The 20,030-nt window shown below is 36.0% G+C and overlaps 3 protein-coding genes across 7 annotated transcripts; 1 reads left to right on the top strand and 2 right to left on the bottom strand.

The window, feature by feature from the left end:
- Window positions 1-2,940: 2,940 nt before the first annotated feature.
- LOC126885259 (uncharacterized) lies at window positions 2,941-19,754 on the top strand. 5 transcript variants are annotated; one of them, XM_050651758.1, is made up of 6 exons: window positions 2,941-3,417; window positions 3,517-3,687; window positions 3,754-3,928; window positions 4,381-4,587; window positions 4,993-5,222; window positions 17,478-19,754. In XM_050651758.1, the coding sequence occupies exon 6, from the start codon at window positions 17,959-17,961 to the stop codon at window positions 19,438-19,440; it is 1,482 nt and encodes a 493-aa protein (XP_050507715.1). In that variant the 5' UTR covers window positions 2,941-3,417; window positions 3,517-3,687; window positions 3,754-3,928; window positions 4,381-4,587; window positions 4,993-5,222; window positions 17,478-17,958; the 3' UTR covers window positions 19,441-19,754. The 5 variants fall into 5 exon arrangements, with proteins under 5 accessions (XP_050507715.1, XP_050507700.1, XP_050507703.1 ...); XM_050651743.1 differs by having other exon boundaries at window positions 3,738-3,928; XM_050651746.1 differs by lacking the exon at window positions 4,381-4,587 and having other exon boundaries at window positions 3,738-3,928.
- On the bottom strand, window positions 13,315-13,893 carry LOC126878480 (uncharacterized). The gene has a single exon (XM_050641233.1). It carries the CDS (start codon window positions 13,891-13,893, stop codon window positions 13,315-13,317), a length of 579 nt encoding a protein of 192 aa, XP_050497190.1.
- Window positions 14,361-15,621, bottom strand: LOC126885278 (uncharacterized). Its single transcript, XM_050651776.1, has 2 exons — window positions 15,360-15,621; window positions 14,361-15,296 (listed from the first exon to the last, which is right to left on the bottom strand). The coding sequence occupies exons 1-2, from the start codon at window positions 15,541-15,543 to the stop codon at window positions 15,022-15,024; spliced, it is 459 nt and encodes a 152-aa protein (XP_050507733.1). The 5' UTR covers window positions 15,544-15,621; the 3' UTR covers window positions 14,361-15,021.
- Window positions 19,755-20,030: the final 276 nt, after the last annotated feature.

Here is a 20,030-nt window from a genome sequence, read left to right as displayed (position 1 = left end):
TAAGTGTTACCAACAGGGTTGCCATGTGAAATTTTTGAAAATCCCCATGTTCCATCGGGTTGTTCAGTCAGTTGTGGTTGTGGTCAGTTGTTAAGCCGGACTCAAACGACTCGTGTACTTGGCGAATAATGATACAAACCGAAGACGTATGACGTAGATATATTAATATTATGTGACACATGACAGAAGCTCGAAACAAATGACAATCGATGAAAAGCCCTATTAATAACTACTTGTCAAAAATATCACATCATTTGAATTGGTCTATAGGGCTTTTCATTCACAGTCATTTGTTTCGAGCTTCTGTCATGTGTCACATAATATTAATATATCTACGACATACGTTATTGGTATATACAATAATAAAAACCAAATACGTATGACGTAGATAACGTGTGATCCAAAATTAATAGGGAGTTTTTGTGCACACAAATACGTAAACGTAACGCATCTTTTTGACATATACGCTTGCGCATTAATGGTTGAACTACCGTATCGAGATCCGTATTACCTAAGGTTACGGGCTGGTACGTTAGGTTCATACGCATCCGTATCGAGCCGAAAGTCACCGAATGGACACGAGGTCTTGCCCGATTACCTACCAAATGAACATTTCATCAGCGTACTACCTGTTTATAAACATTTTAAGGTTATATTGGTTATGGTTAGTCTATTTGAGTAAAATTATTCTGTGTTTGTAATCGGAAATTGGAACTTCATAATAGATTTAAAATTTTATTGTTTTTAAGTTGTCTATTAATAAAGCAAAACAAACAAATCTTGTATTAATTTAAGAAATACAGTGATCACCACAATTAATTAGATAAACAAATGACCTAGTTTCAGTAAAATTTTCAAATAAATATTACCAAACTATTTACATTATACTGGATTCTGATGTAGGTACAATAATTTACAACTAAAAAGTAGGTATAAACAAAAATAAAAAAATTTTAACCTAAGGAAAAATAATATTTTTATATTTAAATAGAAGCAATTAAAACCATACAATTTCATCATTCATTTATCTTTTTTTACATTTGTATATTAATTGTATATTGTGTGAACATTGTTTTATTTTTTTGAATGTCAACGGAATTTAAAAATGACTACGATTTGCTTTACGTTACGTTAAGGCAGTTACAAAAACTACCTATTTTAACATTCATCCTCTACGACACGTTAGTTGCTTTACGTATACGGAGATGAGTACGTTACGTAGCAACAAAAACTCCCTATTCAGCCCTGTGATGGATGAACGAAGTTAAGTTTAACGTTTGAGTTAAAGTTAAGATAACTCTCAGGAATAACGTGCCCATAACTATATACGTAAAATTTGATGTGATGTATCGCTCGCAGTTATGAGATAGTTATATCATCAACGTTATATTAGAAAGAAGTTTTGAGGAAAAAATTTTGAAGTAACAAAGAGAACCTTATGTACAAATAGTACAAGTTAGAGTGAGCGCGAGAGATTGTTCCGAACATACCCGTCGTCGGCTACCGTCGATGACCGAACGGCAAACAGCTGTTTGGGTTCCTTGGTGTTTCTAAATTGCTTTCAAACGGTAGATAGAAACAGGGTTGCCAGATTGGTGTATTTTCCCAAAATTTTGGGTTAATTTGAAAGCGTCTATTGAAATTTTTCTAAGCAGAAATTGTAGTGGGATTTTTTGGGGGCGGAAAATTATGGATGATTTTAAGGGGTCATGGTAAATTAAATTTGCGAATGTACATAGAACTGTATATTATACTCCCATATAATCGAAGACGATAGGAACTATGAATTATTTCCATGACCCTCGTTGATATTGTAGTATGAATGTTGCTTTACTGTTCTCTTCATTTGACTAATAATTTATTAAAATGCGGCAACAATTTAAATTCGGGGACTTTGGGGTATTTGAACTTCAATTTCAGGGACTTTCAGTTTCTAAGTGGGGGATTTATAAAATATCATCTGGCAACTCTGGATAGAAAGCCCAGTAGGTACTTAAAATAAAATTTCAACTTTTATCGCTCGATTTGATTTTTGTATAATTTTTTAAATTGTATTACCCTTCTATTCTTAATTATTAAATTACTAGCTTCTAAATTCACTTGATTTCTATCTAAAAACAAATCAAAACATAAACCTAACCTTACAATCCTTAACATAACTACAGAGTTATCTCATAACTTGAGGTTTAACGTCGCGTTATAAAGTGACCAGATAACTCAAGAACTGTCAAGAAATAACGCAAATAGTTAAGTTAAGTATGATACATCACACCAATTCGATGGTTATAACATAACTACAGGATAACTTTACGTTAACGATAACTTCGGTGATCCATCACAGGGCTGATTGTCACCATAGGTGGCTCTGAACGACAGAGATAGCTATACAGTGCATGTCTATTCTTAATTCAGATATATTTACCAGTTTACGTCAACTTTGCAGTGTACGTCAACTTCAAGAAAAGTTAGGTTATGTAGAGATGTTGGTTGTTTGATTTTATTTATTATTGTTACTTATAATTTTGTTAATTCTTTTTATTTTTGATTAAAGTTCAGTGTTAAAGGTTTTGACTGATTTTTTATGTTTTATAATGTTAATCAAAATTAATTGATAAACCAATGATATAAATTCAGATTAAAAGAGGACATACGTAATTTTTTGCACGGCTAGCTTTGATCCCAATAATTTTGGATCGCTCGTTATATTAATATTATGTGACACATGACAGAAGCTCGAAACAAATGACAATCGATGAAAAGCCCTATTCCTTAGAATTAGAACATTAAGCCCCGTATTCATAGTCGGTACTCAAATATGAGTCGATGCTTAAGGTCGACCTTGAAAAAATTTGTATACAAATTCCTATAAGAATTTGTTTAAGGTCGACCTTAAGCATCGACTCAGACGTGAGTACCGACTTAGAATACGGGCCTAGTCTGTAACTAGGGCTCAAGGTCAAATATTTCGGTTCCCACACAATCAATGGAAACGACAGTCAGTTTCGCTTCTGTATGGTTAGTTATTCTGTGGTTATTACAACGTAAACAATTGTATGTTCAGTGTTCCCAGACCTACTGAAAAATCAGTAGACCTACTGATCTCGATCCTCGTCTACTGATCTACTGATGGCAACCTTAAACCTACTGAAATACTAATTTTTTTACCAAGAGGAGTAAACTAAGAAGACAGATTCACACCCAAGAAAAGTCACCAAATTCATCTTCTTTTTTCGTTGATTATGTCGGCTTTACGGTAATTCAGTAATCACGATCGGAGAACCTCACACGTCGATTGTCACAAGTATGCATGCCAAGAAAGAGAGTAAATAATAAGAAGAACACGTCGATTCTAACCTCACTCTCACTATGTTTGTTGTTGGTTTGTTTGAATAATTTTTTCCAATTTACTTCCAATATGTAGGTATATATTTCTTTTGTTTTTCTAATTACAATAAAAAATGTTGGATTGGTATGAAGAAGTTGAAGAATTTTTAGAGTTTATTTCTTATATTGTAGAAGGAAATCGCCCAGAAAGTATACCAAAGCCATGTGATAAAATTATATCAAATTAAATGGAATTTTACAATATTGAATTTCATCAGCTGCAATAACTTAAACAACAAAGATTTTATGCTACTTTATAGGAATATAACCAGTTTTTATGAAGTTGTCCATTTCAAATTACAGGTACAGACTTACGTTTGTTATTCAGCCCTTATTACATAAATGAATTGTAGCTCTTTCATGTTCTAGAAGCGAGATTATGAATGTTGTTGTTGGTGAACAACAAGGTCAAGTTATGTTAGCTTAATATTTGATGTAAGTGCATTAAGAGGTATCATGAGAAAGAGTGAAATTCCAGGATTATTAATTGGCAATAGTAGATATGCATGCAGACACTATCTATTTACTTCAGTATTACAGCCAGGTATTTATTGATAATTGGCCTAAATAAATAGGTTATGTGATAGATAAATATACTAAAATCACAATAAAGATGCTTCTTCTTTTTGTAGTGCCTATCCGTTTCGGATGTTGACGACCATCATGACAATCTATACTTTGCACACTGCTGCTCTAATAAGATTTGTGGTTGTTGTGTTGAAGCACGTACATAGATTTTTCAGCCAGGAAATCCTTTGCCTTCCTGGTCCCCGTTTTCCTTCTACTTATCCTTGAAAGATTAGTTGCAGCAGTCAATATATTTTACTTTTCCTCATGATGTGACCGAGGTATTCGATTTTGGCTTTTATTGTGATTAACAGCTCTTTTTCTTTTTGCATTCTCAGCAAAACACTCTGATTAGTAATGTGGTTATTATAAGATATCTTCAGGATTCGATGATAAAGCCACATTTCAAAAGCCTCAATATACTTGCAGGTGCCATCTGTGAGAGTCCACAACTCAAGTGCGTACAACGGTACAGGAAAGATATAACATCATAGTAACCTGATTTTTATGGGTATCAACAAATCATGACATTTGAATAACTTAGCCATTGCTTGAAATGCAGATCTTGCTTTCTCTATCCTACATTAATTTGATTTCTATGGAATGATCCCAATCTTCATTGACGTTCGTGCCAAGGTAGGTGTATGTATTTACTCTTTCTATTTGTTGACCGTTCACACTGATTCGTCTAAATTGCTGTTCCTTCTTAGAGATCATCATACATTCTGTTTTCTTAGTGTTTAGTGAAAGTCTGCATCACTGACTGACTTCTGAGATTCTGTTCAATAAATATGCACCAGAAATAAACAAACCAAGACACTTAAATGTTACGAGGAGTACTCCCTAATCATGATTTATAAAAAAATATATATAAACCTTGTAAATCAGGATTTGGGATTTACAATGTACTTATATAAATTGTAAATTATTATTTAGGAGTGCTCCTCGTAACATTCAATGTTTCTTGGTTTGTTTATTTCTAATGCATCTTTATTGTGATTGTAGTAAGTATAATATATACGTATATGTATATCTTTTTAGGTAATGATCAAGAAAATAGATACAATAGTGCACATGTAAGAACAAGAAATGTTGCCGAAAAGCTATTTGGAACCTGGAAAAAACAGTTTCCATGTCTTCAAAAGGTCTACAAACCGAATTAAATACATATCTTGCAATATGTGCTACAACAGTACATTATAAGTTATAATCTGGGTGCAAGGGAAAATCATGATGGTGATGATGATTTTGTAGAAAATCTTGATTTGTCGGTAAATGGAAATGTTAATGATGTGGAACAATGTTTAAATTTTAGGAGGCATTTTATTCGACAACATTTTGCATGAGAATGAGAATACATTATTGAATACTTGTAATATATTAAATGTTTTTTTTTTAATATTTAATGGATCGTCTTTCTTTGGGATTTTTAGCCTATTATTTCTCAAATATCATCATGATCATTGTCTTCACAACTCTTTTTGTTTGAGTTTTGGTCTCTTCAGGAATACTTACTTCTCCATTCCAATCTATTTGAAGATTTTGATTTTTTGTTCTTCCAATTTTTTATTTTTAAAATTTCAATGTCTTATTCTATTTGTTCCTTGTCTATATGTAATCTTTGGTCTTCCTCCTGTTAATGTCCAGCTGATATTTCTTTGTTTATTTTGGAAAATATTTCATGTTCTTCCATCTTTCCTCTTATTATGTGCTCCTATTTTGATGAATGTTAGTATATAGATTCTGGTATGTCCTGTATAGTTCAAAATTATATCTTCTTCTCAATCTGCCTTTTTTATTTTTCTTTGTATATGTGTCAAGATTGTTCTGCCTAAGTAACCAATTGGTCGTCTTCACTTTAAGTAAGTAACCAGATTTCAGATTTATATGTAAATACTGGATGTATTAAGGTTTTGTGCAATTGACATTTAGTTTTTCTTGTAATATCTTATCTTGGTTGTTTGATCGAGCCCTGATAACTTTAATTGGTTATGAACTGTTGGTATTGCTATGTTAGATGCTATTTAGCCTGATTTCAGTGCTTTGTTATTGTTTATTTTATCTACTTGTCTATTATTGTACTTTCACTATATATGTTCTGAATTTATATAGTAATCTGTCTTTCTCTTCTATCTATATTCAACTAGAATTTGTTTATTTATTCTGAGAATACATTATTGAATCCTTGTATAATGTGAGATATATATGTAGTTTCTTTTTTAGTTTACTTCTCAACATGTATTTTTTATATTAGATGTTAAAATAAATGAGTACGAGTTTTTCTCCTTTTAAATAAGTGTTTATTTGACAAAGCAATATAAAATTAATTACACATGTAAACAGCAATACATAATATACTATTTATGCAGATGACATAGTTCTCTTAACAAATAAAAAAAGTGAAGCTGTTTAGGAATTTGAAAGGTGAAGTAATAAAATTACTTTTACATCAATTTCGAAAATTAATATTACCCCTCGTCAATTTAGATATTTGCAAGTGTTAAGTAATGGTAGCTATAAAATTTGGTCTGATACATATTAAGTATTTTAGGATATATATAAAAACAAAATAAGTAATAAAATAATTATAGTACTCATCTCAGAATAAAATTTAATCAACGCTGAGGTACCTGCATAAAAGTACACAAGAATACAACTATTACATTTTTTTTTTTTTTTTTTTTTTTTTTTCTTCCGGAAGCCGTCCGTGCATGCACCCCGGTGGCACTGCAGCTTTTCAGCTTATTGTGCTTCCTTCCATTTGTTCTCATGACACCCAATCCAATAATGCAGTGCCCTTTACTAGCCTGTAAAGGTCCATTGGGTTAGTGCCATACACTGTCGGACTTGGTTTGCAGTCTCCATATATTGCTTGTCTCTTACGATCCAGCGCCTCGCAATCGCACAATAAATGTCTGACTGTCTCGGTCTCTCTATTGCATAGTCTGCAGCTGAGATCTCCGTTATATAGTCCTATCGTGTGTAGGTGTCCTTTTACTGGAAAGTGTCCAGTTAAGAAACCTGTAATAATTTTGAGCTGATTCCTGTTCATTTTGAACAGTTCTTCAGCTCTTTTTGCGCATGTCTGAGGTATAAATCTCTTCGCATGCTTTTGCGTGGGAATTTCTTCCCAGTATTCTTTGTGCTGTCTTCGTATCCAGCCTCTTAATCGGTCTCTGATTGTGCTTTTGGGCACTCCCAGTGCCGGTTCTGGACCGAAGTATACTGTTGCTGATCCTCGTCTAGCAAGTTCGTCAGCTTTTTCATTACCAGCGATCCCTTGATGTCCAGGCACCCAAATGAGTTTTACCTCATTATGTTCCGCCAGGGTGTCAAGTTCTTCGCGGCATTCCCATACAAGCCTTGAGGTTATCCTTGGGTTCTTTAAAGCCCTCAAGGCCGCTTGGCTGTCTGAACAGATATTGATTCTCTTATTAGTATAAGTCCTCAATCTGTTTATCCGTGCACAGTGCAGGATTGCATATACCTCCGCCTGAAATACAGAGGTATATTCTCCTAGTGGGATGGAACCGTTATAGTTCCTATCCTCACTATATACTCCTGATCCCGAACCATCTTCTGTCTTGGACCCATCTGTATACCAGGTGTGGCCCTCATACTTCAGATGTCTGCCAGGATCTTCCCATACCTCTCTGGAGTGTATTTCCACCTGAAAAGGTATTTCCATTTTATATTTGGGGATACAATGGTCTGTTATCATCTCCCATATTGGATCCCCGCATATATCATTGATGCTGCAGTGTCCTTTGTCCACTGCAATTCTGCTTTGATTACCCTGCAGTCTATGTAACCCCATCCTTGCCTCGCCCTTCACTGTGATGTGTAAGGGAGGAAGGTCTAGTAAGGCTTCCATTGCTGCAGTTGGTGTGCCTCTCATTGCTCCTGTTATGCTGAGACAGACAAGCCTTTGTATCTTGCCTAACTTCTCTATAGCATTTCTCTGTTGCACCTTTGGCCACCAGACCAATGCTGCATACGTTATTGTGGGCTTTACCATCATGTTGTATATCCAATACATCATGTCCGGTTTAAGTCCCCATGTTCTGCCATGTGTGCGTCTGGTCACCATTAAAGTGGCCATCGCTCTTTTGGTTATTCGTTCCAGGTGTTGATTCCAGGTAAGCCTTGAGTCTATTATGACTCCGAGATATTTTACCTCCCTCTCCACCTTTAGGGAGATCCCCATGAGATTCACAGGTCCTATTCCCTCTAATTTTGTCCTTCTGGTGAAGGCTACTATTTTGGATTTGTGAGGGCTTACGGACAATCCTACCTCACTTGTCCATTTTGATACTACATTCAGGGCCTGTTGCATGTTATCCCTGACAGTTGTATTGAACTTGCCCTGAGCCAGAATGACAAAATCATCTGCATAGCCCAGGACATTATATTTTTTCCTGTTGAGCGTTCCAATCAGTCCGTCCATAACCAGATTCCACACTAACGGAGATAATACACCTCCCTGTGGGCATCCTCTGGCAACCCGTGCTGACATGGTCTCGCCCATCAGTGTCGAATATACCACGCGGCTTTTAAGCATGCATTCTATCCACCTGCAGCTTATTTCATCCACTCCTTTCAGACGGATAGCCTTTGTGATTGCATCGAATGAGGTGTTGTTGAAGGCTCCCTCTATGTCGAGAAAGGCTCCCAACATCACCTCTTTGTTTTCCAGAACATACTCCACCCTCCGTACTAGATGGTGCAGTGCTGTTTCTGTTGATACACCTGGCCTATATGCATATTGGTCTTGTTCTATTGGTCGTTCAACCAATATTCCATCCCTAATATGTCTATCTACCAGTTTTTCCAATGTCTTTAGTACAAAGGACATCAGACTTATTGGTCTAAGGGACTTCGCAGTCATACGTCCACCCTTACCAGGCTTAGGTATGAATGCTACCCTTGTCGACCTCCAAGCAACTGGTACATACGCCAGCGCAATACTTGCACGAAGTATTGTACACATTTGCTTGTACATTGCTTCTGTACCTTTATATATGGTGATTTATATGGTTTAAATGAACTTACTGCCCATTTTATTTTGTCTGGTGTCACCATCTCTTTTGCAGCTCTCCAGCTTCCCCTATTTCCATATTTCATGGTAACTGGTCCTTCTTGCTGTAGAACTTCTGGTGTCATCATTCTGGTGACCGACCCAGGGAAGTGAACATTGAAGAGTTCCCTCAGCGTCTCTTCACTGGTCTGTGTGTAATCGCCTGACTCCATTTGGAGCGTGGCGATATTGCTCTTAGGTTCTTTCGAGAGAACCTTTTGGAGTCTAGCCACTACTGCAGTCTGTTCTATCTCCTCGCAGTGCTTCCTCCATGATTCTCTTTTGGCTTTCCTTAGAGCCTTGTTATATTCAGTCAGAGCTTTGCGATATTCGCTCCACTCGCCTGATCTCTTGGCAGAATTGAATTCTTTTCTCGCATCTCTCCTTCTTTTAGCAAGTTCATTGTTCCACCAGGGCACTTTCCTGTTGGAGCTCCTCACTGTTACGGGACAGTTATCTTTATATGCTTCTATGACTATATCCTGAAATTGTTCAGTAGCCATATCTAGCTCTATTGTGTTCCTTATCCTCTTTATAGCCCCACGAAAACTATATGTCAGGTCTTCTTGATACGCTTCCCAATCAGTTTTCCTGGGGTTTCGATAAGTCTCTGTTTCGTGCTCATAGCCCGTTATTTCAAAGTATATGTGTCTGTGGTCTGAGAAACTCGCCTCATCAGACACATGCCAGTTCCTAACGATGCTGCTTGCAAATGCAGTCGCCACCGTTATATCGATAACCTCCTTCCTATTAGCAGTCACAAAGGTAGGTTTGTTGCCTACATTTAGTATGTCTAAATTATATTCCATAATAAATTGTAGTAAGTGCTCACCTCTTTCGTTGTTTCCGGTGCTCCCCCAGCTGATGTGATGTGAGTTGGAGTCACAACCGATGATTATCTGTGATCCTTTGCCTCTGCAGTCTCTCATCAGCTCCTCCAATTCCCTTGGTGGTGGTGGGTTAGGATCATCATAGGGCAGATAGGCTGATCCGAGTATTATCTCCTTCATCCTACCTCCCTCTGTAACTTTTAGTATTACTGCTGTTAGATCCCTAGAACAGAAATTAGTTAACGGCAGTACCTTAATGTTGCTTTTAGCTATTATGCAGGTTCTTGGTACTTCAGCGGATCTACTGTAAATCAGTTCTCCACTTATTCCTGATAGACCTTTTATTTTACCCTGGTTTACCCAGGGTTCTTGGATGAGAGCAACATCAAACCTTTCCATCGCCACAGCAAGTTCTGCCGAAGCTGCCTTACTGTGTTGAAGGTTGGCTTGGATCACTCTCACCTTTGTCATCTCCATCTGTCTCCCTCACGATCTTGAATGCTACCCTTCCCATCCTATAAAAGGCCTTGAGTTGGGTCTGCTTCAAAGCCCTAAAGGAGACCTTGTCGATCGAGTACGCAAGGATTTCTCCTTGCCCCTCGACCTTCTGGCTTTTCAGTGTCCAGTCTGTCGTATTGAGCCCTGCATTCTGCTTGCCCAAGCGACTCCTGAACACTTTTTCGCTTATGCCGGTCTCAGGCACGTGCACAAGCACAATCGGTCTTCTCAAGTCCTTGGATTCGATCAACTTCAAATCCGCCGACTCCCAGAGATCCCGAAGCTCTCGTACCGTCCCCTCCAGCCAAGATTTGGTAGGCTCATTCGCGCAGTGGATCCACAGAATCCCCGCGCTGAATGTAGTTCTTAGGAACTGCAGTGGATTCTGACTTCCGCCGGGTGCCTTATCCACTGCCTCTTCCAGTTTTGTTCGAACCAGTTCTGCTTGTTCCTGGTTCAGTTTTACCTCAGGATGACGTCTGTCTACCACCGCCATCCTCAGTTTGTCTGTCACTTCGCCGTAAGTGCCAGTCTGCGTTTTACCGCCCCTTACCTCTTTAGCGCTAGCAACTGTGCCAGTCTGCGTATTACCGCTCCTGGTCGCGTTGTTAGCTGCTTGTTTCGTAATTCCCTTCAGTCTTTTGGCCTCGGGGTTTTTTGTTGGGGTCGAGTTGTCAGACCGGGTCCTTTTCACTCCCGTGGTCTGGTCACTTTTCCCCTTTTGGCCTTTGGTCTTATGTGGGTTCTCTTTAACCCACGTCCCAGCAGCTATTTTTTCGGCTTTCTTAAGCCTCCGTTTTTGAGCCCCAGATAGCTTTTTTGTCCCGAGACTTAGTTTCTCGAGGCTTGTCTCTAGCTGGTCAGCTTCCATACCTCTCTCCTCGGCATGGTCTGCTGTTTCCACAGCTCCCTTGTCCGTGTGTTCTATATGGTCTGATGCTCCCGCAGCTTCCATTCTTGTTTCTTCGGAGAGGTCGCCCATTTCTGAGTCCCTCTCCGTTTGTTTAATGTTTCTCTTTGGTTCCACGTTATTAACTATTACATTACAATACAACTGTTTCAAAATGTTGGGCTGATAACAATATTACCAATTCGTGACAGGATTTTATGGAAGGATATTCGTTTGGTTTGAACCCACCTATTGGAAAAGGTAGACTAATAATTATTCATATTGGATCTGAAAGAGGATTTATAAATGGTGGTTTATTAAAATTTACTACAAGATCCACCGAAGATTATCATGAGGAAATAGAGCTATTTCAAGAATATTTCTTTCAGATGGTTAGTAACATACCACAAAATTCTGTCATAGTAATGGATAATGCTAGTAACCATTCTCGTTTAATTGAAAAACTACCAACTTTGGATTTATGTAGGCATTAGATACTTAATTAGTTAAAATGAAAAGAGATGACATTTGATAATACGATGGTTAAAAAAGAACTCATGAATAGCGTTCAACAACACAAACAAAAGTATAAAAATATGTAATCCATGAAAAAGCTTAAGATGGCGGAATAACTGTACTTCGTTTACCCTCGTATAATTGTCAACTTAACTACCCTAAAGAGTTAATATGGGCACAAGTTAAGGGTGACGTAGCTAGAAACAACAATGCATACAACTTAGTTGATGTGAGAAGAATTTTACAGGAAACTTTATCGAAAGCCACTGCAGAAAATTGGAAAATATGTACATTATAGAGCATGCAAAAAAAGGGGGAAGAAAAGTTATGGAACTTAGATTTAGTAGTTGACGAATGCTTATTAGAAACCAATTGTCATTGCACCAAACAACAAAACTTCAAAGGATGATCATAAACAAAGGAGAACAGAATATAGCAAATTCAAATATTTGGGAGTGACAATAATTGATAAAGGGGAAGAGGAAAAATAAATAGAAAAGATACTACTAAAAGGAAGCAGAGCAATGGGATAATGAAAGTTATTTGACCAGTGGCATTGTATGCTTGTTACACTTGGACAATGAATAAGAAAGATGAAATGAAAATGACATCTAGAAAACGAAAGTACTGCAGGGAATTTTTAGTGGAGTTAGGAGTGGAAAAAGAATAACAAATAATATGGAAAGTCAGACCAGAAATATCATGAAAGATGTGGTTCAAAGTAATAAGCAGATTTGGATGGTAGGTAGATATAAAAGTGCAGATTTGGATGGTAGGTATAGAAGTGCAGAATTGGAGGGAGAGAGTTAATGTCCAGCAGAGATAGAGTATTTTTTTATGGCATCTGATGCAATTTACTATTTTAGGTGGGAATAAAGCCACAATTTTAGTTTGCAATTAAATTTATTTTTGATTTCGATACGTTTCGATTTCCACTTCGCAAGTCGTTATCAAAATGCAAACATTTTGTTTTTGGCGCTTGGTAAAAAAAACTTCTAATTTAATTTTATCTGACTCATTTATATTAACAATTGAGGCCATGAGAGCCAGAGTGGCCTAACTGATATTTACATTCAAAGAAAATGATAAGAAACTAACAATGTTCGACTGTTTTAGTAATTGTATGTTGACCAATAATGATTCTTGGTCAACATACAATTACTAAAACAATCGAACATTGTTAGCTTCTGATCATTTTCTTTGATTATGTAAAGTAATGTTAAAATCAGTTACGTCACTCTGGCTCTCATAGCCTCAATTCAGACATTATATTATCCATTTTAAAGTAAATAACTTTAAATAAACGATGTTTCCAATACTTATCTATGAGTTGCGTTCCTGGGACGACTTTATTGAAAGATAGTTCATTTGAAAACATAAAATCAACTTAAGAATATCCATCAAAAAATCATATACCATGTGATTTGTTTTTAAAAATTTAAATCTCAAATAAATTTAACTTTAAACTTAAATTGTGGTTAAAATTCAAATAAATCAAAATTACATTGAAGCGAAGTTTCTGAGAAGATGAATAAATTGTATTGAACATACAATTATTCATCTTCTGAGGAACTGGTGTCACTGTCATCATTGCCAATTGAAATTATTAGTGGTTCTATGACACTATCCATGATACCATCTAGTTTACACATTTTTTCCTCTACTTTCAGGATGTGCTTAACACAATTTTGCCAATGTGTTGGAGTTACATTGTCCAGAGCTTGTAACAGAAGATTTTTTACTTCTTTCAGTTTATATGTTGTGTTTTTTAATGCCACTTCATTTTTCACTTGAGCCCAAATTTTCTCAATGGGATTCAACTCGCAATGATATGGAGGCAACCGCAGTACAATTTGACCATTTTTTTTAGCCATCTCATCAGTTACATACATATTATACTCATTTTTATTTAATCGTATCAGATGTAATAGTTCTGACCTAACCATCTCCAAATTGAAAGGAATATTTTTTATTTTTAACCATTCCTGCATGTCTTTCTTTTTTGATGATGTTGTCGGAATTTTTTCTAATTTTCGGCTGTGGTATGCTGCATTATCCATTACAACAACAGCGTTTTTTGGTAATTTTTGCAGGATATTACTAAACCAATTTTCGAAAACAGATGCATTCATTTCTTCATGGTAATCTTCTGTCTTTCTTCCCTCAAAAAGTAAAAGTCCTTCATTAACAAAACCTAACTCTGATCCAATATGTAAAACTATGGGCGTTTTCCTTTTCCTGATGGATTTTTCAAACCAGTAGACAACCCCTCAATAAAAGCCTGTCTACGGTTTTTTATATCGGTGTCTACCCACACTTTCTCTTTGGTGTGACCTTCATTTACCCATGTTTCGTCAAGGTAATAAATTGGTTTACCTTGACTTCTGTATTCTTTTATAGAAGTTAGGTAACGACGTCTCCATCTTATGATATCATCACGTTCGATAAGATGACTTCTTCGACTTCTCTTCAAATACCTACAAAATAATAAAATGTATATTTTGACCTTACCTTTATCTTTCTCCATACAAATTTTCATGTTTAAAACACTCATAAAATAGGTATATTATTATAATAAAAACAATTGATATTCCGCGATTATTTGGTATAAAACTACAAAAAAATCTAGGTTGAAGAAAGGTGAATTTCAAAGTTCAAAATCGGTATATATAAAAAAAATGCATTTTCTCGACTTCCAATCGAGCAATTTTCTTCATTTTTTTTTTAATTTGAGGTAACTCGAGTAGAGCCACCTAAATAGTGCATAATTAAATCCAAAATATGCTTTAGTTTTGTAATAATAAATTAATTTATTTATAACAAAATAAAACCACATTTTTTCCTATGTTGTAGAATGTTTTTTAGAAAAACTTAACACATGTGTACCTTTTTAACGTTATAAATACAAATATTCTTATTTTAATGTTGTCTAATTCTTTAGACAATCTTTGTTTAAACGAATTAAAAATTTTTGTTGATTTTTTTACCGGGCGAGGACTGATCGGTTTTAGCGGCTCTGATTTCGCTTCAGAAGAATATATGTCATCTGTGTTTATATTTCCTTGATGAAATAAAGACTATTTAATTAAATAAAGATTGTTTAAATAATTATACAGCTTTCAAATGAAACAATTTGCATTTAGATTGTCTACAAAATAGGAAAAAATATCCTCTAATTGATTGCCCAAGCCAGACATAATATGAATATTTTTTGGGTTGCACTTATTATTTACTATTAATTGTGGCTAACCCATATTTACTTACTTAAAATTTATTTGCTTCAAGAATTTATATAATGTTGAACGACACATGTTTGGAAGATCTGGGCGGTTGTTAACTTCACTTAAAATTTTATTTAAAGTGGGCATTTCGTTCTTGAAAAAGAAGCTGTGTACTATCTGTCGTACAGATGTTTTAACTTTTTCATCATATCTTGAAAGTACAGCAGGTCTACCGCCAATATTTTTAGGACATCTTACAGTTCCAGTTTGCTTATATTCCTTAATGGTTCTGTAAATCGTTGAATTCGCAACACCTAAAATTAGAACATTACTTAGCAAGTCTTTGATTTTAACAATCGGTATTCTGAAAAACTTACCTGTTGCCTGCTTTATTTTTGCTACCATGGCTGTTATTTTCATTCCAGGATCATCAATTTTTATTTGTTTGTACATATTTATAATGAATTGTTTTTCATTTGATGATAAATGTCTACCCAAATTCACTCCGCGTTTTTTAGGTGGAGAAGGGCAATTACCACTAGTACTCGGCATTGAATCCATATTTTTATCGTAATGACACTAATATGACGCTAAATAGTTCTAAAAAGAACTGTTTTTTATATAAATGCAGACGAAAAATCAAAAATTTATAGGAATAACGCAAAAATACAAAAACTCGGATATAATTTTTGAATTTTAAATAATAGTGTCAATTTCAGAAATGTCAATGTCATAATTTAGTGGAGTAAACTCGCCTGCCGTTGGACCAATTAGAAACAAGCATTACGGCGCGGTAAATTTGAATCGCTCCTCTTGGTAAAAAAACAAACAATAAAATACTCAAAATCATCGTATTTTAATAGAGGGATTCGGTAAATTTAACGAAAAATCGGTTGAATCCACCGATTTTTTTAAGCATCTGGTTGCCTTCCCCAATAATTCTACTGAATTCTACTGATTTTTTTGGGCGACATCTAGTTGTCTATGTATAAACTAAATTACTCCACCACGTCCACCAGCTGAATCCTTAAAGCATGGAAAATTTTTTAAAGCAGCTCTACATCAAGGCTATGCAAGTCTCATGCTATGCAAGTCCGTCTTGCATGGCATATCTCTTGCCTAGCCTGGCCTTTTTACATTCAGAGCTATTTCTGTGCAATTTTAGATACTACTTTCATTGTTGCCAATAGAAGAAATATATCAAAATATTAACTTTAGATATTTCACTTGGAAATTTCAGTCCATAATTAAATATATTCAAATATAAATCACAAATTATTACATCCGATAAATACCATTTAAATTTACACAATAAGGTTAAGTTTTTTTCTAAACTATAAATTTTGTCATATTGGCAACATGAATTTTGACAGGACTTGCATCAAAATAGCATGAAAAATAGAACATGTTTTAATTTTTCGTCTAGCACAGGAATTGCATGGAAATAGCGCGTAGGCATGCGCAGTAGCGTGATCTGTCTTGCATGGCTCTTGCCTAGCATGAAAATAGCATAACCGCTCCTTTACATCAAGGCTATGCAAGTCTCATGCTATGCAAGTCCGTCTTGCATGGCATATCTCTTGCCTAGCCTGGCCCTATTACATCAGAGCTATTTCTGTGCAATTTTAGATACCACTTTCATTGTTGCCAATAGAAGAAATATATCAAAATATTAACTTTAGATATTTCACTTGGAAATTTCAGTCCATAATTAAATATATTCAAATATAAATCACAAACTATTATATCCGTTAAATACCATTTAAATTTACACAACAAGGTTAAGTTCTTTTCTAAACTATAAATTTTGTCATATTGGCAACATGAATTTTGACAGGACTTGCATCAAAATAGCATGAAAAATAGAACATGTTTTAATTTTTCGTCTAGCACAGGAATTGCATGGAAATAGCTCGTGGGCATGCGCAGTGGCGTGATCTGTCTTGCATGGCTCTTGCCTAGCATGAAAATAGCATAATGTAAAACTGTTTTACATTAGACAGTTTTACATTATGCTATTTTCATGCTAGGCAAGAGCCATGCAAGACAAATCACGCTACTGCGCATGCCCACGCGCTATTTCCATGCAATTCCTGTGCTAGACGAAAAATTAAAACATGTTCTATTTTTCATGCTATTTTGATGCAAGTCCTGTCAAAATTCATGTTGCCAATATGACAAAATTTATAGTTTAGAAAAAAACTTAACCTTATTGTGTAAGTTTAAATGGTATTTACTGGATGTAGTAATTTGTGATTTATATTTGAATATATTTAATTATGTACTGAAATTTCCAAGTGAAATATCTAAAGTTAATATTTTGATATATTTCTTCTATTGGCAACAATGAAAGTGGTATCCAAAATTGCACAGAAATAGCTCTGATGTAAAAAGGTCAAGCTAGGCAAGAGATATGCCATGCAAGACGGACTTGCATAGCATGAGACTTGCATAGCCTTGATGTAAAGTCCACTTAATGTAAAACTGTCTTTTAGAGAGAAAAAATTTTCCATGCTCTAAGGCTGAATCTAACGAATTCTAGCGATTTTTGAGGCGACTTGATACTACTGAAATCTACTGATCTTTCGAAGCGACACCTACTGATCATCAAAAAAGTCATCTGGGGACTGGGAACACTGGATGACACTATGCATTTTTTTGACATATCAGAAAATATATAAGATCAATCAATTTATAAGAACATTTCAGATTGAAATATAAAATAGCTATTTGATAACCACAATGAATTTAACAAAGGGAATATGGAAAAATCCAGGATTTGAAGAGGATTCGAACTGGCGAAGTACCTAAGAGGTGGAGGCAAAGAAACAAAAAGAAGAAGATTAATTGTTTTGTCATTCTTATGTCAAGTTTTTTGTTTATGTTTATTTTATGTCGTTTATGTGAATAAAATTGTAAACCTGTAACAACCCAGAGATTTTTATTGTATTTTTGTTAGACTGAAATCTGATAGAAATGTCATTGCTGAGGGCTTTTAAAGAAGCTGCAAAGAGAAGGGAGGCTCTTAACAAGAAACTTAAAGAAACGGGCAAAGTTTATAAAGTTCCTGTTCCTGTTGGATGGAAAAGCGCTCTAGGCGGAACCGAAGATGATCGGAGGCTTGGATTACATCATATTTACCAGGGAATTCATGTAGATAAAAATGATTGCCCCGACTACCTCGCGGCCAGAGACATTGTCTTGAGTGTTTTTATATCCAGAGGATTCACTGAGTTGGAGCCGGAGCAACAGGCTGCCAGAGTCCTCGTGGAGCTTTTTTGTGATACCCTCTATTGCCGAGCGCGAGGATTAGCATGGAACGACGCATCGATACCACGTTCCATCCAAATGGGATTTGTCTCCCTCGCAAAGCATTCTAAACTAAAATCGTTAACTGAAGATGAGTGGGCTAAAATTATTGATGATGTTCCAGCCGTCCCTGCGGTCACCCCCAAGTCCCTTGTGGATGCCTTTAAGTCCTTAGGAGCTCTCGATAAGGATACTGTCAATATTCATAATCCTTCTCCAGAATCAAAGCAAGGGTCCTGGGTCCACATTTGTGTGTATGGGGCCTCTTGTTACTTAATGAAACATGCTTTCTTTAAGCTCGAGTTTGAATACGCTCTCCTGATTCTCTTCAGTGCAGTCAGCAAAACTGGAAGACCCAAGGAACAATTCATCAAGAAAAAGAATAGATTCTTCTTTGGCCTGGGATATATTCCAATCTTTCTGGAGGAAATGACAAGCATTACGGTGCAAACATTATGGGCCCATATTAAGCGAATGCTCGATTCCAATACCCTGACCACAGTTCTACTCATGAAAAGTTTGAAGGAACTATCCGAGTCCACGACGAATCAAGCCGTATTTCCATTATTTACCCAAATTACCTACAGAAACTTATCATACATAGAGAAAATCACTGAGGCAATGTCCAACCATCGGTCTTTTCCTTGGGGATACCTTATAAAGAAACAACCCATACTGTCATGGGAATACGAGAGATTCATCTCAATCCTTCCTTTAGTTAAACAGAATCCTTACAGAGTATTGCAGTTAAGCGGATTCGGGCAGAAGTTGAAAATTCTAACCTTTATATCAACTCAGCTCCTAATCAAACATGGTAATAGCACTCTGCAGAAATACAAGGGTGTAGGACCTCTGGATGTAAGAGTCATAATTGGGCCTTACCTGCTTAAATTTATCGATGCGTATAAGAGAGATACTCAAAAATCCAAGCTGTATGGGAATGAATTTGATGTCTTTGAACGGATCTCTCACTTCATTAAACGAGCCACTGAAGAGGAAGTTGATGATCAAGCACGTACCGGAAGATCCAGCTCCCTGTCACTGACCACAGGAGCAGGGACTGAGCGGTCAGTGGTTAAACGGAGAAGAGATCCATCTCCAAAAGAGTCTCACAGTAAGAGACGTCAGTTGAGACCTGCAACAAGATAACTTCGTCCATCAACCAGGGAACCATCTCCATGACTGAACCGACTGCCATGTCCGGTGACGAAATGGAGACCCCTCATGAAGCCTTATTCATTCCACCTCCCAGAGCTGCTTCTTACGTGATACCTGGACTGAATTTGTTCCTTTCTGCTGAAGCAGGTTATCTAATAAAGATCACTCTAGACTCAACACAGATCATCTACATTCCCCCAATCTCAGTTGGAGAAGTTGGTCCCACTAGTACCATCCATGAGTGTTTGATGACTACAAAATACATAATATAACAGCACGACATAGTTAATTAAATTTCTAAATAATGAATATATTCTTCCATATATAGGTACAGTCGAACCCGCTTATTGGAACAGCCGTCGTGCCAAGAAAAAGTATTCCTATAACAGAGATATTCTAATAACCGATCATATAAGTCAAATGTCTATTACTTAAACTGGGATATTCCTTTAACCGGTATTCTAATAAGCGGGTTCGACTGTATTTATTTTTCTTCATGTGTAAGCGAGTTAGTCTGTATATGAATAGGGTCATATACGATTTGGTGTGTATGCATTTTGAGTGTACCTATGGGAGTTGGG

This window comes from Diabrotica virgifera, chromosome 1 (genome assembly GCF_917563875.1).
Source record: "Diabrotica virgifera virgifera chromosome 1, PGI_DIABVI_V3a".
NCBI lineage: Eukaryota > Metazoa > Arthropoda > Insecta > Coleoptera > Chrysomelidae > Diabrotica > Diabrotica virgifera.
The sequence above is the reverse complement of the archived record's forward strand: the minus strand, read 5'-3'. Positions and strand labels throughout refer to the sequence as shown.